Source organism: Eutrigla gurnardus (genome assembly GCF_963514095.1).
Source record: "Eutrigla gurnardus genome assembly, chromosome: 2".
Classification (NCBI taxonomy): domain Eukaryota; kingdom Metazoa; phylum Chordata; class Actinopteri; order Perciformes; family Triglidae; genus Eutrigla; species Eutrigla gurnardus.
Genome location: NC_139916.1, coordinates 13,932,497 through 13,954,538, shown reverse-complemented (window position 1 = coordinate 13,954,538; position 22,042 = coordinate 13,932,497). Strand labels below are relative to the sequence as shown.

The window sequence follows — 22,042 nt, the reverse complement described above, 5'->3', positions numbered from 1 at the left end:
GAGAGAGTGAGAGAGAGAGAGAGAGAGAGAGAGAGAGAGGGAGAGAGAGGGGGGGGGGGCAACACAAGGACAGGCAGACAGCCCCGGCAGCTCCTGTCTTCAGGCTCCTCTAATCTCCTCTGCTGCAGGATCAATGGTATCTGTGCGAGCCATCTCCACAGCGCCAGATTAATTCAGCAGTGAACACAGCGGACTGAGGGGTTGCTTTGAAAGCCAACAGGCTTCCTTTAATGCAGGGATAACGTCAGCAGGTGGACGAAAAGGGAATGATAAATAAATAGAAAGAGCACTTTGCTCGTCCTTGGGAAGGTGGGTGGCTACAGTATATTGGTCGAGGCGTGAAGGGACGGAGGAGGAATGGCTGCTGGAGAACAGCTGGATCGATGTGTGAGAAGACAAATGGGAATGTGGGTAGGAAGCTGACGGGGGATGGAGCGCAGGCTGCTGGGGTGTTTGATGGAGACATGAAGTAGACGGTTGTGTGGATGAAGGATGGCTGGAGTGACCTTCCTTACCTGAGCTGAGACTTGTGTCGGGGGTTGGGGAGGAGGGCCCGGCGGTGCTTTGAATTCAAACGATTCTTGTTTTGGTTTGGTGTTGTTCCTGAGGCAGAAAGATACAGCGGTCAGTGTCGAATTTACATTTTCCACTTCCTTTTTTACAAGACTTTACTTGTCTGTACAAAAAACTCAATTTCCCAGCGTGCCCCTTACCTGGCCTCAGGTGCAGCCTGTTGCTGAGGTGTGTGGGTGGTGGTTATCGTGGCGATCTTCTCTGCATTGGTCAACAAAGAAGCATTTGATGACTCTGAGAAGAGTAGCAGAAGGATAGTTTTTGCTTTTCATGTCAACTAATAAATCTACATACAGTTCTGTATCATACGAAATAAAAAATAAAAAATCTTATTGACATATGCTTTACCAATAAATCTTCTATTTCAACACATTGCAATTTCAGTACAAATACTGCAACAGAAGTGTCTCTAGAGTCCTGGAAGACTGATGGAAAGGAATCCATATTTCACATGTGGAACATTTTAATTCCTCAGTGCGATGACTCAGCAGCTGTCAGATACAAACATTAGCCGGCCGATGGGGATCATGACACTGTCCATTTGTGCCACCAGTCATATGTTGTCACACTGTTCTAACATTGTGTTCCATCCATCGTCTACCGCTTATCCTATATTCGGGGGGGGGGGGGCTGGAGCCGATCCCAGCTGTCGTTGGGCGAAGGACAGGACGCCAGTCCATCACAGGGCCGACATGTAGAGACAGACAACCATTCACTCTCACATTCACACCTACCAATTTAGAGTCATCAATGACCCTATCCCCCCGTCCTGCATGTCTTTGGACTGTGGGAGGAAGCCGGAGAACCCGGAGAGAACCCACGCTTACACGGGGAGAACATGCAAACTCGCACCCAAACCCAACCCAGGAATCGTATCCGCGACCCTCTCGCTGTGAGGCGGCAGTGCTACCCACTACACCACCGTGCAGCCTCTATCATTGTGTTCCTTTGTGGACTCCTGTGTCTGCATGTCAAACAGGAAACTCGACCTCTCGCAGCCTCTAGGGACATAAAAGCTCCTGGTTATTCTGGTTCAATCATTTTGTGTTATCACTGCATCACGCTGGGCTCTAATGATAAAAATCCACAGTCATTACATTACTCTTGCTGCATAAAGAAAGCCAATCTTCTCCTTAACAAGCGTATCTTTCCTGGCTATTAACAGGTATGCTTTGTTTGATTACAACGCTCCACTCTCTTCTTTGTCCCCTACTTGCTATTCGCCTCACGGTCAGTTCCTGTCTAATCTATTCATATCCTCCATACCACCAGTCACCTTACAGCCTGTTGGCTTAACCCCTCCATCGACCATTGCCCACAAGATACAAAGTCAACCAGTCAAACTGCAGCGTGGGTGTGGCGGGCGTCATTCCGACTAGATTGAGCGGCACCTTCTAGTTCTGGGAATACAACAGACGGTATAGAGTTGGGACATTGTCTCCCAGACGTCACCCATTGGTGTCCGTTGGGAAACTCAAAGTGGGTGTCTTTGGGGGCCAGCCTAACTCCCAGCTAATCCAAAAATGGGCAAACAGATGAATCGTGGGTGGAGCAGAGGTGGACTCGGGTGACCCAGCTAGCAACTTGCAACCTGGTACGTCACCCACCTGTCACTCAACGAGGCCACGCCCCTCAATTATTATCTACTTTAAGCATTATATCATTTAACCAGGTGAGTTACATATAAACTCATCTCCTGTGCATTTGTCATGAACTGGGAAATTAGCTACAGAGGCCAAGACCATGGATTGGCTCGCTTCAGTAGCCAGCTTCAAGTGGCCATTTGAGGGACTGCAGTTTTTGGCACTTCTGCCTCGGCTTCATTTCTCAGCACTGGAGGTTGCTGCTCGTGGGAGTAGCGAGGGTCCGATGACTCAACTCGGCCCTCAGCATGAAGTCCGTGCTGCATCCGTGAGACTTTCTGGCACCAACCGCAACAACACATATTTTCTGTTGCTTGTTTTTCACTTTCATAGCCTCAAATTTGTCCCTGGAAACCCTGCACGCCCCTCCATCTGCTCATTTGCATTTATAACCCACTCCTTTCCTTTCTACTGCCTCTCTCTATTTATCTCTCGTCCAACAGTTTTCTGTCTGGAAATTAATGGCAGGAGCTCCGTTTCTTCCCGTCTTTCCGCTCCGTTCGCGACCCGCTGCCTCTTTTCTCCTCCTTTGCTTCTCCACGTTCGTGACGCAAAGAAGAAGCACTGAGCCGCTTCTGTCATTTGTCTATCGCTGTGGCAATCCGCCCCGAACAGACCGAGTTAGGAAGGAGAGCAGGTACAATCACGGCGAGACATTCAGGAGAGGGAAAGACAAAGGAGAGAAGTGGGAGGGCTGTACCACATAGTATCACCTCGATGTGTGTCTCCCTTCTCGAACACAATAGGAAGCAATAAGGCGTGCTTTGTCTGCGCCTTGACTCTGTGCTGCAGAGACATACCTTTGATGAAAGCGTTAGCTGCTGTGCATGCATTACTGTTCCAGCAGGAAGAGTTCCCCGGTTCTCGTCATTGCAGCATCGAGCATCGGCCGATACGTAACTCTTTGTGTCGACACAGGCGGGGAGCTGAACCCGACTTCACCTTGGAAGAACCTCTTGCGATGGTATTTATTCATGTGAGAAAGATGGGACCGATCCACACAGAAATAGACACGCTCAGTCATGTGTAAACAAGAGGCACGCAACTTAGAAACGCAGGCCACAATCTTTCCTCGTCACTCTCCCTGTCAGACGGCCTCTCCGTGTTTGACACGTGCACATAAACACAGACCAGAACTTTCCGATAAAGCTTATCCAGTTATTTCTCGCCGACGCCTTCTCCCTTGCTCTCTGTGTCTTCTTGGCAGAGCAATTTTGGCTCACTGCTCTCATCAAGCGTTCCGCAAAAAAACACATCCACAAGAAGTGAGCCGGAAAGCAACGAGCGGCGGACAAATAGCTCCAATTTCTACCAGTGCGCATGTTGACAGGGAGTATCGCCTTGCTCGCACAACACACACACACACACACACACACACACACACACACACACACACACACACACACACACACACACACACACACACACACACACACACTTAATTAAACAGCATTTGTGAAGCATGCCAGGGTGAACTGTCAGCACAAAGTGGCGAGAGCTCTCAGCTGCACAGCTCAACATACAATCTGCACAAACTTTTCCTTAAAACCACTTTGACAAAAACGGCACACCCACATGAACTTCTACATATCTCGGTCTCTCCCACACACACACACACGCACACCTATCTATCATTTTAAAAATAGCAGTTCTGTCAATGTTGCACGTATTCACTTTGAAAGCAAGTATAGTAACTGCAAGCTGTATATAACACTGCAGGCACGCATAACAACCACTCAAGAAAACGATTTACTTGTCTTGCTCTTCAAATACACTTCAACTACATAATAATAGTATACAGTTTGACTGCCATTAATATGCCATTGAGGAAAAACACAATAACAATCTGAAGTCCTACTTGGGCAATCTGCTAAATAGTTTGGCTAAATAGGAATATTTAGCTGAGAGCAACCATCTGGATTTGATTCTATTAGAATGTGTCAATATCCCACACTGTTGCAAGGAACCTGAAGGCACCTTTGAGAACCCCGAGGTAGCTGGGTACCTATTCTGGCAACAGTTTATCAAGGGAATAGAGATGATTAAGCAAATTAAATCACAACTTGTCTGTGAAGATTCAAGCTCTATCATAGGCCTTTTAGGTTTTTTCAAAGAAAACCACAAATTAGAGACAATTTGATGTGATCACACCAGCCACAACACCAAATCGAGCTTGAGACGGTAAGTTCACTTCCAACCCCCCTACTTGCAAGGACCTTGCTCAGATAACACCCATCTTCGAACTCGACCTTTGAATGGTTGCCATCAAACGTAAACACCTGGTGAAGTTCCTCCATAGTTTCACAGATAAACTGGTAATTATGATAAACTATTTTATTGCAGCCGTTCTCTACTACTCCCTACTCACCGTCTCCAGGAATGATGCGTAGTGTGACGGTGTTCCCGGCCTCCTTGATGAGGTTGACGATGTCCGAGTGGGACTTGTTGGTGATGGAGCACGCGTTCACAGCCAGGATGCGGTCGCCCACTTTCAGCTTCCCGCAGCGGTCCGCCGGGCTGCCCTCGATGATGCGCCCTATTTTGTGGGGCATGGCCACACATGCATTGCCAACTATGGTCACCATTGACATGTAGTGATGCGTAGTTCAGGTAGTATGTGTGTGTGCGTGTGTGTGTGTGTGTTGGGGGTGATGTTGGATTGCATTTGGAGAGAGGAGGGAAAGGAATGGGAAAGGAGTAGAGAAACAGGATCAGAAGGTTGAGGGTTAATTCAGCGACAGCCAGCCAAGCCACAGTCACCGAGAGGAGCTGATCAGAAAAACAACAGAAATGCAAGCGTCCGCAAAGAAGGGCTAATGTGTGCTCTGCAGAGAAATACGAGCATCTGTCATACTGTAGTTCTTAGACTCCTTCCTGCACATTGGTTTTTTGTTAATTAATCATTGGCAAAATAAATGTTTCCATGGGTTTGCCTTTCTCCACCCTCGCTGTCTCTTCCTCCTCTTATGTGTGGAGTTGCTCCAGGGTCGAATTGCTAAAATGGGTATCATTATTATATTTGCACGAGTCTCTCAGCAATAAAAGGCTCATAATGAAAGAACTGCGTTGTGTCGTTTGCATCCTAAACACCTGCACCCCCAGAAAGTTGGAGACGGCAAACATACATCAGAGCTGACATCTCAGCAACTAACCCGAGGTCTCTGTTTCCTTCCCTCTCTCTCTCTCCCCCACCTTCTGTCTGCAGTCTGACATCAGTCACTGCAGAGAACAGGAGCACGCATTCACTCCTTCCTTTCACCGTCTCTTTTTTTTTATTAGAATTAATCTCCACCTTCAACTGCCTTCCTCTCTTTTATTCCACTACAAACTTGTCTAACCCTGACCTCCATCCTGTCTCTTTAACTTACTCCTGAGTGGAAAGTAGACGACGGAGAGACAGAGAAAAAAAAAAGGTGCTGTAGCGTTTCTGAACAAAGTAAAGTGCTTCTCCAGTATGTGTGTGGACTGATTTCATGCTGCCAATAGGTTTCGATTAGATTTTTAAATGTCGGGTCGAGTCAAATAAAGCAACTTTGTTGGCCTGTACTCTGACCTGCAAATAGGAGCTCTGCCACTCTGTAAGCCAACCTGAACAGTTGAGCATTTCCAGGCCCTTTCAGTCCACCCACACTGACGGAGATAAGAGCACAGAAAGAAGTGGAATGCCATAGCGGCGTAGGCACGGAGCCATGGCAGTAGAGTGCACTGCATAGAAAAGAGGCTTCTAGTTTGTAAAAAGCAAAGTAGAGTCCATTTGAACAGCTTTATATGTCGTGATGTGTGATATCAAACAGCAAATACAGCAACATCAGAATTTTTCAACAATACAGAGATTTCTTTATCAGCGAAAAGTGATGCAAAATAACCTGAGAGATTTTGAGTCGGTGCATCTCACCGATTCTGCGTGTTTATAAATAAATATTCCTCTCACCGATCATTTCCGTTGTATACTGCATGCAGCACTCGTTCTCATTAAGTTGTCATTAGGCTTTTAGGGCCAACCTGCTCGGCAGAAGCCATTTAAGTTCATCTGAATAATACAAATGCCTTATGTAAGTCCCACTTCACTTGTGATCAATTATAAAAGCCTTGTGTGAGTGGAGCAGCAGCTGCAGGCAAAGAAGTGGTTTCAGTGTCTCGGTTTGACAGGCTCGGGCAGAAATGAGAAAGAAGAACCACTCCTTTGAAGAGGGTTGGTATTGATCTGGTGGGACTGTAAATAGCTAGAATGGGTGCTGGTTGTCAGGCTATTTAGTGTTCGGCGGGTTTTAAGGATGATACAAAGGCGGCTCATGAAGGCGATAAGAAGACAGGAGGCCCCAGTGGAACTCATTTCTGCAATATTTGCATGTACAATCAACAACTGTGTGCCTGAAAATATTTTTGCAGCATTCCAAAGAGAAAAATGGCGACATGTCTTACCGAAGGTGGTGCCGGCTTCGGGCCGCGACACCGAAGAGACGATGACGAAACCGAACCCTTCGTTCTCGCCGCGGCGGATCTCCACGTCGTAGGGCTGCAAGGCGGAGGGGGCGTTGGAGATGACTTGGGGGGGTTGAGACGCGGTGGTGGCGACGGCCGTGGCCACCACGGTGTTGCTGCTGCCGGCCGCCACTCCGCCCCCTCCCCCGCTGCCGATGCCCGAGGTGGAGCCGCTGCCGGAGCTCACGGTGTTGAGGGAGTTCTGGCTGCCCTGTGGGGTGCGCTTCCCCATCTCCTCCGTCAGGCTGGGCGCCTGGTTGCTGCTGTGGTGGGAGGACGCCGGCGATGGAGGTACATCTCCCTCTGCTTTAACTAGAGATGGCAGAGGAGGAGGAGACGAGAGAGGGGAGAGATTCACAGGAAGGAATGAAGAGCGACAAATTGTGGGCAGGTGGTGAGACAGAACAGATTCAGGAGATGACAAAAGAAGATGGAGCAGAGAATGAAGACACACGGATAAGTAACTGGCCCGACGGTCTTACATAAGACGTTCAGGAGACAATAGAACAAACAAAGAAGCTGGCGCGGACTACGGCGTGATGCGACAACACAGCAAAGCGTTACATCACCTGTACTATCGGAAAAAGGATTGTAAATAAATACAGTTTCCTTTCCCAGCACAGCGAGTTAATGCTGGTAGGTTAAAAGACGGAAATGGCTACTCTGATCTGTTTTGAACAAAAGATGAACTTGAGACATTGTGTGTGGACATTTCATTCCACATTTCATTTCCTGTACAGCTGCTCGCGGAAGGCGCCTCATAATCTCGCCGCTCTGAGGCAGACGGCGAGCAGCGATGCACTAATGTCTGTCCGCTGTCATCGGGCCGAAGGTTGACCACCCTCTCCATCATATTTATGGGCCTTTCTTTATGGCCGGCTCAGGAGCAGGGTGGAGCCGAGCGGAGCGGCACTGATGAGGGGGAGGTTTGGCTCCTGGTAGTGACGGAGCATGTCTAAACCCAGACGATTATGGAGGGAGGCAACTGCTGCACATAGCTAACAGGGCCCTTGACGGAATTAGGATAAGAATGAATGGGGCCCATGGCGATATAAAGTACTCTATGAAGAAATATGTTTTTGTTGGGAAAACGGCTTAATTAAATACTAAAATACATTGCTGGTATAAACTGAAGCACAATTACTGACTCAAGTACTTTCACAGGAAATATATAGGTTAGAACCCTGGCTAGGAGGTGGCAAATCCAGTGTGGGCCCTTATGCAAGACCCTCGATGCTATCTGCCTACCTCAGGCATGACTGTAAATATCTACGTATGTACTGAGGCTGCTCCCCTGATCCCCCGCTCCTTCTTACCGTAGTTGGTTTTGCGTCGCACGGTGAGGTTGACGTGGCCCTGCTTGGCAGCCTGTTGCATCAGTTGCACCACCAGTTGGTGCGACTTGCCCACCACCGCCGTGCCGTCCACGCATATCAGTTCGTCGCCGGACCGCAGGCGTCCGTCTTCGTCGGCCGCGCCGTACTTCACTATGTGGCCGATGTAGATCTGAAACACAAAGTGGATGCGTGAGCCTCGTGAAACTAAATCTAGATCATATCGATCTAGATAGACGGCCAGAAGGGCAATATATTTATAGAATATATACATGGAAGGAGTTCAAACAATGCCTTAAGAGCGAAAAGCTGTTTACTTTGTTAAGATTTACATCCATTATAGAAGAAGTCAAAGGTGTTCCGACGTTGCTACAATTTAAAGCCCACTATTACATATTAACTCTTCTTCCCAACAACACAGTGCAGGAGTGCAGGCCGGTGAACAAGAACAAACTGCCTCCTTAAGAAAGAGAAGAAGAAGAAGTGGTGTGTGTGCAAGATGAAGCCGTGTTGTAGAAATCTCTGATATGAAGCCGATAAGAAGCTCAACACAAGAGGCAGATAAATAGGCAGAAACAGAACTCTATAGATACTACTCAGACTAGAGCAGGGAATGTAGCATCCATTTCATCCCGTTAGTTGTGTAAAACTCACACAAATATGGAGTGAAAATAGAAAAGTAAAGCAGAGTGAATCAGCTATGAGCGACAGAAATCGTTTGACTCACCGGCTCTCCTGCCTCATTGCCTCCAAGGATCCTGAAGCCGAACCCTGTGTCCTTCCTCCACAGGAAAATGTCCTGCTCTTGGAAGTCTGGAACTGGAAAATCAACGGAGCACCATCAATATTTATGCATCATCAAAATCGTCCTTTGCCTGCACCAATTTTGGACAAGAAGAAGCCCTGGCATGCAGTTCGCCATTTAGTACAACTCCCTCAACATCACCCGATTCACTCCAAATCTCATGCTTGAGCTTCGTCATGGAGAGGGCTGCAGCCAACCATGTGGCCGTTATGGATATAGCCATGTTCTCAGGGAATCAACCCACCTGCCTGCTTATGCCAACATGCAAAATATTCATCCCCCCAGCTGTTTCAAGCTCTGTCACTTAGATAGCACTTTGCACAAACAATCTGTCTGGAGGCTCTGGGAAAAGAACAAACAACTGATCCTTCAAAACTTACAAAAGGATCTATTTTGGGTAAAGAGCACAGGTATATAGAGCTTAAATAAAAAGCCACGGCAGACAGGCTGCCAAAACTACTCAGAGCACTGGCATTCATTGGTGCCATAATTAGAAATGATCAGGCTGAAATCTCACTCTGAATCAGAAATAGCAGAGTTCCATTTTCTTTGAGCTTTTTTTTTTTTTTTTCCACACAATTTTCAGTGACATCCCCAGAGACTGGACATTACTATTCCAACAGACTACACGGTTTCTTTCATGAAGTGATGAGTGACATGCAAGTCCATTTCTACTCTTCCCACCAGACCGAGGTGCTAATACATGCTGGAATATGCTATATATTATTGAGCGGAGTATGCTTAGTTCACAGTCCACTGGCAGCCACACACAGAAGCTGTGTGTGTGTGTGTGTGTGTGTGTGTGCTAGTCACTAGAAAGGTGCTGTGCTATAAAAGAGGCATTGCGCTGCAGAGAATGACAGCTCATGGTTCATGTAGCAGTGGAGATGGGGGGGGGGGGGGGCTCGGGGGAGAGATGGAGCGAGTGTGCATGTGTGTGGTCTCATGCGGGTGTGTGTGCACTGGAGCTTCTTTGTTTTAAGCGTGTGTATAGTTTATTCATGTATGTGCATGCATTTATATGGCCGCAGCTGTGTCGTACTGGCGGACAAACATGCACCTCAGAGCGAACTCCCTGGGAGGATTTCCTTTTTGCTCCAACACAGGCCTCTGCTGCCAAGGCCACTGAAGCCACTAAGAGACGGCAGGGTGGCAGACGGCGAAAACAGCCTGCTCCCGATCTGCTCCTTCAGTCAACAGTTAAAATCCCCCGTGGAACGCAGCCATCTCGTCCAATCGAGTGCTGGGGGGGTAGCTGTCGCAATCTGCACCCAGCACTCGGTAAGGTCAACTGCACGGTTACACCCTGCTCCCATCCATTAATGGATCCATAAGTGATCCAAGCAGTGAGGCAACTGGGCGTGAATCGATCGATATTTCTCAAAAGGTGGACGGGACCTGGTGCAGAGTTATATGCCAGGACTGCAAATAACGAGCACGGACGGTTCAGACGGTGAGGAAATTAAACTGGGAACATGTTAAAACCAGACAGTAATCAAAGGGAAGGCCAATAAAGCACGTGCGAGTTTCCTAAGCTCTCTGGCCTAGATTGTTTGGAGCAGATATATACGCTGTGGCAGTTTTTTGGGGGGGCGAATTCTTTCAGCAAATGGAAATCGTTCACCACATGGTGCGTTTAAAGACCTCGATCTCAGCTGAACTTTTCATTACAGGGAATAATGCATAGAGGACTCTCCCATGGCCACGGTCTGAGCCCTGTGGGGCGCACGCAGCAGGATTTTAGGATGAGCGCTCAATGCAGCGTGAGGAAGTGGAAGACTTACACCTGCTGGTGCAGGTCGTATGTCCTTCCTGTCATTCTCTCCGTGCTCCTCTCTACTTTTCTTACCTCAGAGGCATTTGATCACCGTTCTCTTTCACTTCCCTTCTCTATACGTTTCCGTTGGTCTTCTGGCCCTCATCCTTATGCTGTCTTTGCAGTCCTCCCATTTACTCCGAGCAAAACCGGCTCAGACCATTAAGAACACCCCTGTTGAGACTCCATCACCTTAGGCATGTAATCTCCCCCTTAGTATTGGCTTCTCTCACTCTCCATCACTATTCTTTCTATCCTGTTTTTAAATCAAAGGCCACTGTCCTCTCAGCCCTTCCCGGTATCTTGCTAACAGCCATCTTCTCTCCTAACCCACACTCAGCCCTTCCCCCCACATTCTTCTACATCGGCATCTAAATAATGAAAATCCTTGACAAGTGGTGCCGGAGAAAGTGATTAGATGTTCTGAGCCCTTAGAGACTCCTGTTTTTTTCCGCCTTCCTCTCCTGTTTTTTTTTTTTTAACTTGACAGTGGATTTGAGGGTTATTCTTTTTAATTGGAGCTATCCCTTCGGTTTGGCAGGACTAGACAAAGAGGAAGGGGGGGGGGATGCAATCCAACGACATCCACTCCACTTTTACTGCTAATTATACGCCTGTGTGTCTCTTCAGGGAAGTCTAGTGTAAAAGTGTGTCAATGGTAGTGTCAACAACTGGACCGGCTTCTAATGCTGCTCAGAAATCAATGCAAACTTTGTTGCTCCGACAAACTGCTTTATAAAAAATATAACTCAACATTTTGGGAAATTAATTATTTCACTTTCTTGCTGTAAATTAAGTGATTGACTATCATTATGTTTGTATGTTGGAAAATTCAACGCCTTTTCTGTGGATATCCAGCGTTAACAGCAAATGAAGTTGACTAAAGCAAGAAATTCCTCGGAGCGTGTTTATTGGCCGAGAAGCCAGCTGCAAATCTGTTGCTCTTCCTGCATCCAGTGGCATTATCTGACCTGACAGTGACGTTGTTGGATACAAGGAAGAGCTAAAGGCTGCTCTCTTCTCTGCCTCTGGGAAGGAGGGGGCGCATGTTCTCTCGGCATCTGAACCTTTGTAAGTTCCATTGTGTGAATAATGTTACTACGGCAACGTGCAAGTATGCTGCCACCAGTAGCCCCCATGAATTTTGCAACTTAATTTGTTGTCTTTTCGTGTATTTTACTGAAGCAATAATGTCATATAACAGTGTACACTGTATCAGAACAGGAGGTGTGGAGATTGGGTTAAGTGCAGATCATCAGACCTGCCGGACCAAACGCTGCAGGTGAGGAAGGACAGCCGAGGTGGAAGCTAAGTTTACATTCCTCTTGATGCAAATTAAAGAAATGTGTTTTTGTTACGATGACACTTAATGATCCTTAAATCTCTTTGCTTGTATCGCACACTAGTTACATTTCCAACATTGCCAAATTGCATGCCAAAACATGAGTAGAGAGAATGTTACAGTGAATTACAGTGTTTTAGCTGACGTGGATATTCACCCGGAGAATACTGCCGGAGAAATGCAGCAGAGAGAAGCGAAGGCTGCGGCTGCATTAGCCGTGCAAGAAGATACGGCCAGCAGGGACGTGAGCAGTACTCAGCTTTCTCAATATAGCACACACTGAGGATTTATTGCTTCATAGGACTACATTTACCATCAACACTGATTGGACATCCACTTAAAAGGGGGGCAATTTTCCCTTTAAAATAGAACCAGCGAGCGATTAGCTTAGCACAAGGGGATGGCTCGAATGAGCTCTTTCCACTATCGCTGAACTACTTTTTACACATTAAAATACACATAGTTGACTTCAATGTATATTCTACAATGCCATTTCCCTCCTCAGTTCTATGTGAATGTAGAAGAATGTACGTGAAAATAAACCAGTTACTTACATGCACAAGACTTAACCCTTATCCCAAACCTTGCTCCAAAACGTGCAGTACCATCTAAACACACCAAGGGTCTCCACTGAGCCAACAGCCCCATGCAGCCCTCATCCAACCGCCACCAAAAATGTATATACTTACGCCTACTTTCATACATGCTCCTGGACTGGGCCCAGATCTTAAAGGGGTCCGGTTTTCTTTGGATGGTCCCGTCTGCTGGGGAGTCCTGGGGCGGCAGGCCTGGCAGGGGCTGAGAGGGGGCTGGGGGGGCGATGCTCTCGCTGAGAGGGGGCGCCAGGGATGGGTGCACGGGCGAGTCTGTGTGGGTGCTCCGGTGGCTGGAAACGCTGTGTTGGGAGCTGTTCTGACTGTCCTTTCTCGACAACTGCTGTTGGAGAAGCAGATCAATGACATTTGACGATTGAAAGCCAGCTGTGTCAGTACACCTGTAAACATGGAAGCTGAACCGAGCGCTGACAGACAACAGGCGGGGACAAAAACAAAAAAACGGCATGTTCAGAAGGGGGAAGACATGGGGTTGTGATTGGTTCAAGGAGAATCAGTGGGATTAAGATAAGAAAACAGAAAAAAACATGGATTAGAGATCAGAGAGATGAAAGATTGCTGCTCCTTGGGGTAAAAGAGTGCCATTCACTGTTGTGTTGTTATTCAAAAAACCTGTTTTAGTCAGACAATTATTTTAGTATGCAAACGGGAGAAAAAAGACCTCAATGGTTGCTCATGATTAAGTCATTCAGTTGTGGGAGAAACCAATGTAGCTCAACTTACAAGGGTACATTGCCTATTCCCTTTGTTTAACACAGTGGGATGTATTAACAAGGAGCTGCATATGGAGAGATATTCACAGTGAATAGAGCACTCGTGGGGTTTGAGACGGAGGGAGGGTTTAACTGGTGAAGCCAGAAATGTGAAACTCCTCATAAATTGCCACCGGCCCCTCAATAACATGGGCACTTAAGCACCTGCTCGAACACTTGAAGGGAGCGGTGCTTGGGCAGGGTAAAGCACATACAACTCTGAGCTTAAGTACAAGTGCACCGCGAGTATAAAGTAAAAAATCCTTTTCAGTGCCGCTTGTCACAACATCTGTCTTTACAGCCCCCGTCTTTGACATTACGCTGCAGATTTTCAAAAAAGAAGCCAGCTGAGGGAATGGGTTACAGACATTAGCATGAGAAAGACGAGAAAGATATTTTAAGACAATGAGAGATAATGTAATAATTCAGTCTCTTCACATCATGTGACCTCTCAGTGCTTTTGATGCGGCGGACAAAAATACACCAAGAAGGGGCGGAGGCAAGCGCCTCATCTGTTCTCAAATATCAAAGCGTTTGGCCTTCAAAGTGCAGCCATGTCTTCAATAAATTCAGACTCATTACTCCCTGAATCAGCCTCCTACACCTCCGCAATTCATGTTTATATTCATCACCCTTGTTAGACATAAAAGAAGCTTGACGCTTTGGCAAATATTAAGTCAGAGCCGTGAATCCAGCAGGAATGCTCACTCTACTTGTGTTATGAGCGGAACCTCGACGGGTTGTGTGGTGAAGTAAAATCAATGTTTTCCTATAATTGGTCGCAAATGCAGACCTTGTTTGGTGCTAAAGTCAGACCTCGGGACTTATTCTTCCCCCTGGCTACAAAATTATTTTTTTTCGGGTCACTTTCATTCCATCAAACAAAATGGAGCCTCCATCAGCCAAAGCGGCAACATTTTTCCGTGTGTTTCTCTCTCAGTTTGAGGTACACAAAGTCCAAATGCTATTCCCCTGTCAAATGAAAACGAATGAAAACGAATGTTCTTGATGGATCTATTAGATTTGACCTTCTGCAGTCATTGTGTTCTCCTTCTGTGCTCTGGGACTGGTCTAATACATTGGTTTCTGCTGCTCCAATAACTTATTAAGGAGACAGAGAATGGGAAAGATGGAAGGGGGAGGGGAGGAGGGCAATCAAAACAAATCCTTGCTGCTTCCTCAGACCCAGATCAGCCCTGTGTTGTCACCAGTGGGCCACACATAAGTGTCTGGATGTATCACAGCATTAGTCGATGTTTACTAGTGTGTTTTGTTGCAAAAAATATGTTGAAACATCCTGCATTAACACTATTATCACCTTTCTGCTTTAAGAATGCTACACCATCACCACCACCGTCACCGTCTAACGCTTTACACACCCAGCACCAACAGCAACACACCCCATTCCCCCCAAAACTTTCACCCCAGCTGAACGACAGCACGTACCCTCCGAGCGTAATCTCTGTATGGAGGAGCTCGCTCAAAACCATCCTGCAAAACAAGATTGACAAACACACACCATTAATGCAGCAGATATCACAGGTGCCCTGCGATCCTGCATTCAACTCTCTCCCGCTGCGAGCGTAGCACCCCGCGCGATGCCATCATCAGTGTGTTAGCAACCCCGCTCACGCTGTGCATCAAAGCCCCTAATCCAAGCCCCCCCCCCACCCACACACAGAGGAGGAGGAGGGGCGGGCGCCAATGTTAAGCAACGGGGGTTGCACCCCAGTAAATCACAGCATCCCATGTCTACAAACAGACGCACAACATCAGCACAAGTTACACCTTACAGAGGAGAGTTAGAGATGAGGTAAGGAGGAGATATCCGGATATCCCTCGGACAGATGGGATGGAAGATGAGAAACGTAGGGAAAAAAGAAAATCAACTACTTACCAGTTTTGGGCTCTTCTTTGTAGGTGCCACCCCTACGAAGCCGGACAGAAATGGGGAAAAAGAAAAAAGGGAGAAGGTTACCAATGTAGTTGTAGTATATCGTCCATATTCAGAAAAAAACAAAAACAGTAAAGGCAGACTCCAAAACAATGTCACAATAGTGCTCTCTCAGCCCTCGTCTCCTTCTCCTCTCCTCTCTTTCCCTGCTCGGCTCTTCTTCGCTCGCCGATCCGTGGTGAGAAAGGAAGGGAGGGGAGGGGAGGTGGGGGCAGGCAGGCAGGCAGGCAGGCAGAGAGATCTATCTGCATCACTGCCGCGGCCAGCGCTTGGCTTGACTGGTGCAGCGGAAGAGTGAAGCCGGCCCCCGAGGGCTAACCCGGCGCTCGCTGGAGCCGGGCTATCCGACGACGCCGTGCACACGTGTGAGTGTGTGCTCGAGGGAGGAAAAGTGAGAGTTAGAGGGAAAGGACAGGATCCTGGAGAGCAACTAAAGAGAATGAAGAGAGGGAGAGAGAGAGAGGAGAAGAGAGGAGAGGAGCGAGCTGTGCTCTGGAGTTCCTGGCCGTAGCATTACCCATGGAGAAGGAGTCCAAGATACTGAACATTAAATTATAGGCAACCGTCAGTTCCCCTCTTACTGAGACCATCTTCCTGTGTCCGCTGAGCGCCGCGCTCCGCTGTCGAAGGCTCCAGCATCTATAGGCAGTCGCAGCGTCCTCCCAGTCTCTCCCTTTCCTGCTGCCTTTTCCTTTTTTTCCCCCCCTTTCTCTCTCTCTCTCTCACCTTCCCTCCCCTTTCTCCCTTTAGCATCATCAGCCATCCTCCCTCCCTCCCACCTCCTCTCTCTCTCTCCTCCATCTCAGTCTCCCTCCCACCCCCACATGGTGGTAAACATCCACGCAGCTACACACACACACACACACACACACACACACACACACACACACACACACACACACACAACACACACAACACACACACACACACACACACACACACACACACACACACACACACACACACACACACACACACACACACACACACACACACACACACACACACACACACACACACACACACACACACACACACACACACACACACGGCTCCCAACACAAATCAAGGCACACTTAAGGTACGGCAGACGGGTTTTTGCTCGACTGAACAGTGACCAGAATTATCCTCCTCGCAGAAATATTATTATCACAGAACACAAAGAGAGAGACTGACAGATGACTCAAACGCTAGCGCTGCCGTGATCCAGCCAGGAGAAATTTGCCCCCCCCCCTCGACTCTGCATGAAATAAACACTCGTATGAAGTTATGGAAATGAAAACGGGGGGAAAGGAATGCGTGAGACAAAAAGGGGAAACACACAACCCGCGGTGGGTATTTACCTATATGACATTCACAATTCAACAATGAGTGCAGCTGCACACACCTCTGACATACAAATGTTACCCACCCCGTGGAACTGGTTTAAAGCCCGGTGAGACTAGGTGGTGTCTGATGTAAGAAAATGGGGCCACTTTTGTGTGTCAATCCTTTAGGGAAACATGGAGGATAAGATCTTACACACAAACACACACGCTCTTGTCTTCTTCATCTCTCAGACATCTGGGTTCATTCACAACTGACAGCTCCAACTGTGTTGCGTCTGTGCTGCTTTTTTTCCTCCCTCCTCTCCCTCCCCCGTCCCCCTTTCCCCTCATCTCGCTGCTTTCCCCTTTTCACCTCCGTTTTTTTTTTTTTTTTTCAATCAATAGGAATAATTCATTCAGTGGCACACAGAAATCCCCCTAAATCAGACATGGACACAGATGCACAGTCAATCCCGAGGTATTCTCTCTGGGTTACGCATGCTGTCAGTCAACGTGTCTGATTATCCTTCATCTATCCACTACAGCTGATCCGCTGCTGCTGCTGTCCATCAACACCTCGCAGCACGCGCACACTGATACACAAAACGGACATGTGTTCTTTGACATTTCTCCCTTGTGAATCTATATTATTTACTGTAGAAGCAATACTACTAAATGTGTTATTAATGCAGAGATCTAGAGCTCAACTAAGCTGCAAGCCCTTTGACAAATAAAGCAATACTGTGCACAGGTCAGCAGGTTCTGTGTGTGTGAGAAACACCACGATGTGTTTGAAGCTCTAGATCAAAAGGTATTGTGGGTGTTAGGGCCAACCTCCAGTACTAATTACATACAAGAGGGAGGAAAGTGCGATTTCAGCCAGGTGGGCGATCTCGGCTGGCCTGTGTGAGAGCCTGAGTGAGAGCGCGCCAAATAAATCTCAGCGCCTCCAGCTCTCAGATAATGGACCAGGACTGCTAAGCCCAGCCCAGCCCATTTTATTCTGCTTACTAAATCTTAAAATCCGTGGCAGAAAATGTGTTCTTAACAGTGAATAATGAACCACCGCTCAACCTACGGGGCACTAAATTCATGATATGGGTTTCTTTTATTTTATGATTAGTGATAAATCAACCAATCATGGTGAATTTCAATGAAGCCGAAATTATAAAAAGTCCAATATATTTTAGGATTGCAGAGATTTTTTCATTTTTTTTATTGAGCTTGACATAATACCATCGTCATGTTTCACAGCCTGAAGAACAGCTCTGTGATTTAGCCCTACAGCTGGTTGAGTTCCAATAGTTTGTGTCCATGACGACAGTGCACAGTGGAGTCTGTTGCAAACACTGGAAATAAGGAATAAGCACCGACACGCAGAGTGAAAGATTTGTGCTTCAGAAGAAAAATAATAATAAAAAAAGCTGTTTTGGATGAATTGCATTCAATTGAGCTGGGTTCATGTATTGTGATGTATAAGCATGTATAAGTTCCCTTCAAGAAATAGGAAGTGTTGCAAAGACCTGGCAGCACAGCAGTCACTAAAGGGACGCCGTTATTAAGCAGATTATGTTGTCTGTAGTTTGTTTGTGTGTTGGTATATCTCAGCTGTGATGGCTTCCAACAGGCAGGTCCATCTGTCACCGTGGCGACAGTGCCTGGTGACCGTGGGGGAACTGACAGGCGGTCTCCAAGGAGTGAAAGGCTCACATCAGCTGTGTACACCAGCAGCCAGGATGTGACAGCCCTGAGTACAGCTTAATTTAGCTTGTGAGTAATGAAATGTGACAGAGGAACATACCAATGTGGCCAAATAGATAGCAAAGATGGCCAGTGAGAGTATGCATCCAAAAAGTAAAAAAAACACAGAGGAATGTTGTTTCCCTGGCTTTCAAAAAGCAGAGGTGAAATCCCCTCCTCCCACAAATGCACACTTCCATCCAGAGGAGACCACCAGCACAGATTATCTGCAGAGCATTGTCATAGTTACAAAGGATGGTGCACTGGTGAAGATTTACAACTTGCCCGATAGCTATGGAGTGTGAAGACGTGGAGAGAGAGAGAGAGAGAGAGAGAGAGAGAGAGAGAGAGAGAGAGAGAGAGAGAGAGAGACTCCTTGTCCCTGTAACAAGCAGTGATTCAGAGGCACGAGCCCCCAGCCAGCCGAGCAGGAGCAGGGGGTGAATGGTGGGCACCTAGCGGGCAGGCTGCTCCCCCATCGCTGCTTTTGAGGAGTGCGATACCGTTCGTTATGGTGCCACTGGAACGTGCAGTCAGCAGAATTTTTAATGCGAAGTGGGCAAAAATACGACGCTTCCTGCCTGCCCATACAGGGAATTGATTTCCTGCTTTGGGCTGCGCCGGGATCTATCATCAACGTTTATCTCCTTCTAATGGGTGTGTACAAGACTGTCCACATTATACGGGCCTCCGTGGATGTGCTTGCCGGTAAATGCGAGCTTATGCGAGTTCGGCAAGTTCACGTCATCGTGTGCCCATCAGCGCGAGTCCTCAAAGTCTCGCCGGTGGAATGCTTCTGACATTTCCAAGCTGCTGTGCCCAACGCCGTGCCCCTAAGAGCTTTCTAATGTGGCAATGATCCACTTTGTGTGTTTTTACTCTCCTTACGCTGCGCGTCCAAAAAAAAAGAGGCAAACACACATTTCAACCCACGGCCCCGTGTTCAAGGGCATCATAAATCTCTTTCAAACTGCACTTAAAGGCAATGAGAGAACAGGCAAACAACAAGAACGAGAGGAGATGCACCCTCTTGTGCTTCAACACAATGAATGCTCTTAAGAGAATTCAAGTAGACATGCAGATAATCTGAGGTCTGTGACATTTGTTCGGGTTTGCTGGGGTTCATCAAATACACAGGTGTTTGCAAAACAGTTTAACACCTCGTGCTGGCCATTTCTCTGTCCACTGGCTACGTGGGAGGAGACGAAAGGTCCATTTCTCTCTCTAAAAGAAGAAGAGCGCGAGGTCTGAGTGCCCAATAGGGACTAATGTGTCACAGTTGATTGATGAGTCATGAAGTGGGAGGGGGGGGAGCAGAGCATCATGGGGGTTTCTGTGCTACTCTTTCATCATCTCTCTGATCCATCCAACATTCTCTTCCTCTCCCTTCAACCACTGCAGCTGCCTTTCGTTCCATTTCCTGTACATAGCTACAAGCAGTTGCTGCAACCAAACACAATTTACCTCTGCATTCATTGCAGCACCTGCCAGGCCTCACAAACAGGTACAAAAAAAAGGAGAAACGTAGAACGAGACTCTGCATCCACGCCGAAAGAAATGAGCTTCATTTTTCTACAGCTGACGGATGACATGAGCTCCTGTGCTACCGAGAGGCTGCGTCGACACCCGGTCCCGGGTTTTTGCTGAGAAAAGGCTTCACAGCAGATGTGCAGCGTCCCCATAGACCCTGTAACATTTACACCTCTTGAAAGCGAACGGGGAAGAGGAAATTAGCGCCTGTGTTAATGGCAAGACGACGGCGGATGAAACAAATTATGTCAGCGCATCAGTGAGGGCAGGAGAGGACTGGCGGGGGGAAATGAGCACATTAGAGCGGTGTAATTAGACAAATGAAAGAACAATGTATCATGAAACACGGGCCTGATTGAGGTAATAAATCATGCTTGTGTGCTTACAGGCACAAACTGTCTGTAAAACCTTGGTGTCTTGTGTACAAACCTATGAAATACTGTCAAGATCTTTTAACCTGAAGTTCTCACCTGTGGGCGGTTCTTCTTCTCTTTTTATTAACTGGACGAAAAAAGAGATAATAGAAAAAGATAATTTTCACAGACAAAAAAGATGAAAGCTAAACCCTCAAATGAGATCCACGTTGCCATTTCCCCCCCATGATTTGCTGATCCTATCGTCCATCACGCATAAAGACACATGCTCACATTTTCACAACAGCTGACATTCTCATACATTGTGAGAAAGAGTGGGAGAGATGAGCTCGGCGGCCTTAACGAGTGTGTATCTCGGTGCACTGGTCCTTGGGGACTGGCTGCCGACTTCATGTGGGAGAGCGGATGTGAATCTACATACCGACGGTGGGGGAATGGAAACAGAATATGAGGATGGAGGGTTGGAGGAGGGGTGGATCTGCACCAATTAACACTATTCCACGCTCGTTCTACCCTCAAATCTATAATTGGATGCATGACTGTTCACGTTTGAGACCAACACCGAGCTTGTGTGTGTGTGTGTGTGTGCGTGTGTGTGTGGATGTGTGTGTGTGTGCGTGCGTGTGTGTGTGTGTGCTCAGGGAAGAGGAGATTCTTGATAAATGGAAGGAGAGTGAGAGTAAAAGAGAGCACAAGAGAAAGATGTATGTGTATGATAAGCAAAGCTGACATCAGGACCCCAATTAGAGGCCAGAGCGCCGTGTTGCTACCGGCGGGGCGAGCGGGAGTGATGAGCACTGAGGGGAGTCAGAAAGGGAGAGTAATTAAAGCACCGTAACTGGAACCTTGCTTTAAGTTCTCATGAGTGCAACAGAGTGTGTGTGTGTGTGTGTGTGTGTGTGTGTGTGTGTGTGTGTGTGTGTGTGTGTGTGTGTGTGTGTGTGTGTGTGTGTGTGTGTGTGTGTAAAACGTGAATGACGCAGTAAAGGTGGTGCACCGACAACAGCTTCATCATTCAAAACGGGGAAAATTAACAGGAAATGTGTGGGAATTCATAAAAATAAATTATTTTAATATTTTTTTTATTTTTCGTTTTAACTCTATTATTTTTCTTTAACTATAGTAAATATAATTTTAATTATTTGTAATATGGTGTCTGTCTAAATAATTGTTACTTGCATATACTGTATGAACTATACTGAGCCATAAGACCTAATGACAGTACTAAAATAGAGAGAGATTTATATTGTAGTAATAAAGAAATGAATCGATAGATTAAAAAGAAAGGATTAGTCACAGCTCAAATATCATATTGGTTCTGATATCTACAACAAATTGAATTATCACACATGCACACGATTCACATCTGTGTCCAGATGCTACACAGAGCTGGGTATTATTCCAAAATGTTAAATACAAGAATCAGAGTGGTATTTTGCCTCTAAGGCCCTTTGTTCTTTTAACAAAAGACATGCAGCTGAGAAAGAGATTTTCCTGAATAATATAACGTTTAAAACAGTAAAAGCATTCATATCTACAGTGTTTGATCATGAAACGAGTATCAAGCTTACCAAGGATTAAATCGGCCAATTAATTTGTTTAGGACTCGAGATGTAAAGTGCTACGAACATAGTTTTGTTGCCGGGTGTGGGACATATGACAAAAATAAGTCCAATTAGTAATTTGGCTCACTACTTTCTGGCTGTGTTGGGCTGTTGGATCGTGGTAAAACATACCGTAGCACTTGGCACTCATGTGAAATGAGCAGACATTTAA

At 46.9% G+C, this 22,042-nt stretch overlaps 1 protein-coding gene across 10 annotated transcripts in view; it reads right to left on the bottom strand.

Annotated features, from left to right (window-relative positions):
- Positions 1-22,042, bottom strand: part of magi1b (membrane associated guanylate kinase, WW and PDZ domain containing 1b) — a 123,748-nt gene that overhangs the window by 8,035 nt on the left and 93,671 nt on the right. For 4 of the 10 annotated variants that reach the window (XM_084036373.1, XM_084036372.1, XM_084036376.1 and 1 more), the window contains 9 exons: positions 15,259-15,290; positions 14,808-14,852; positions 12,685-12,931; positions 8,760-8,851; positions 8,015-8,204; positions 6,639-7,010; positions 4,585-4,788; positions 714-807; positions 516-603 (listed from right to left, as the gene is read on the bottom strand). In XM_084036373.1, coding sequence (XP_083892499.1) covers positions 516-603; positions 714-807; positions 4,585-4,788; positions 6,639-7,010; positions 8,015-8,204; positions 8,760-8,851; positions 12,685-12,931; positions 14,808-14,852; positions 15,259-15,290 — 1,364 coding nt within the window. The remainder of the gene's footprint in view (positions 1-515; positions 604-713; positions 808-4,584; positions 4,789-6,638; positions 7,011-8,014; positions 8,205-8,759; positions 8,852-12,684; positions 12,932-14,807; positions 14,853-15,258; positions 15,291-22,042) is intronic. The other 6 variants (XM_084036378.1, XM_084036380.1, XM_084036377.1 and 3 more) reach the window with 5 other exon arrangements.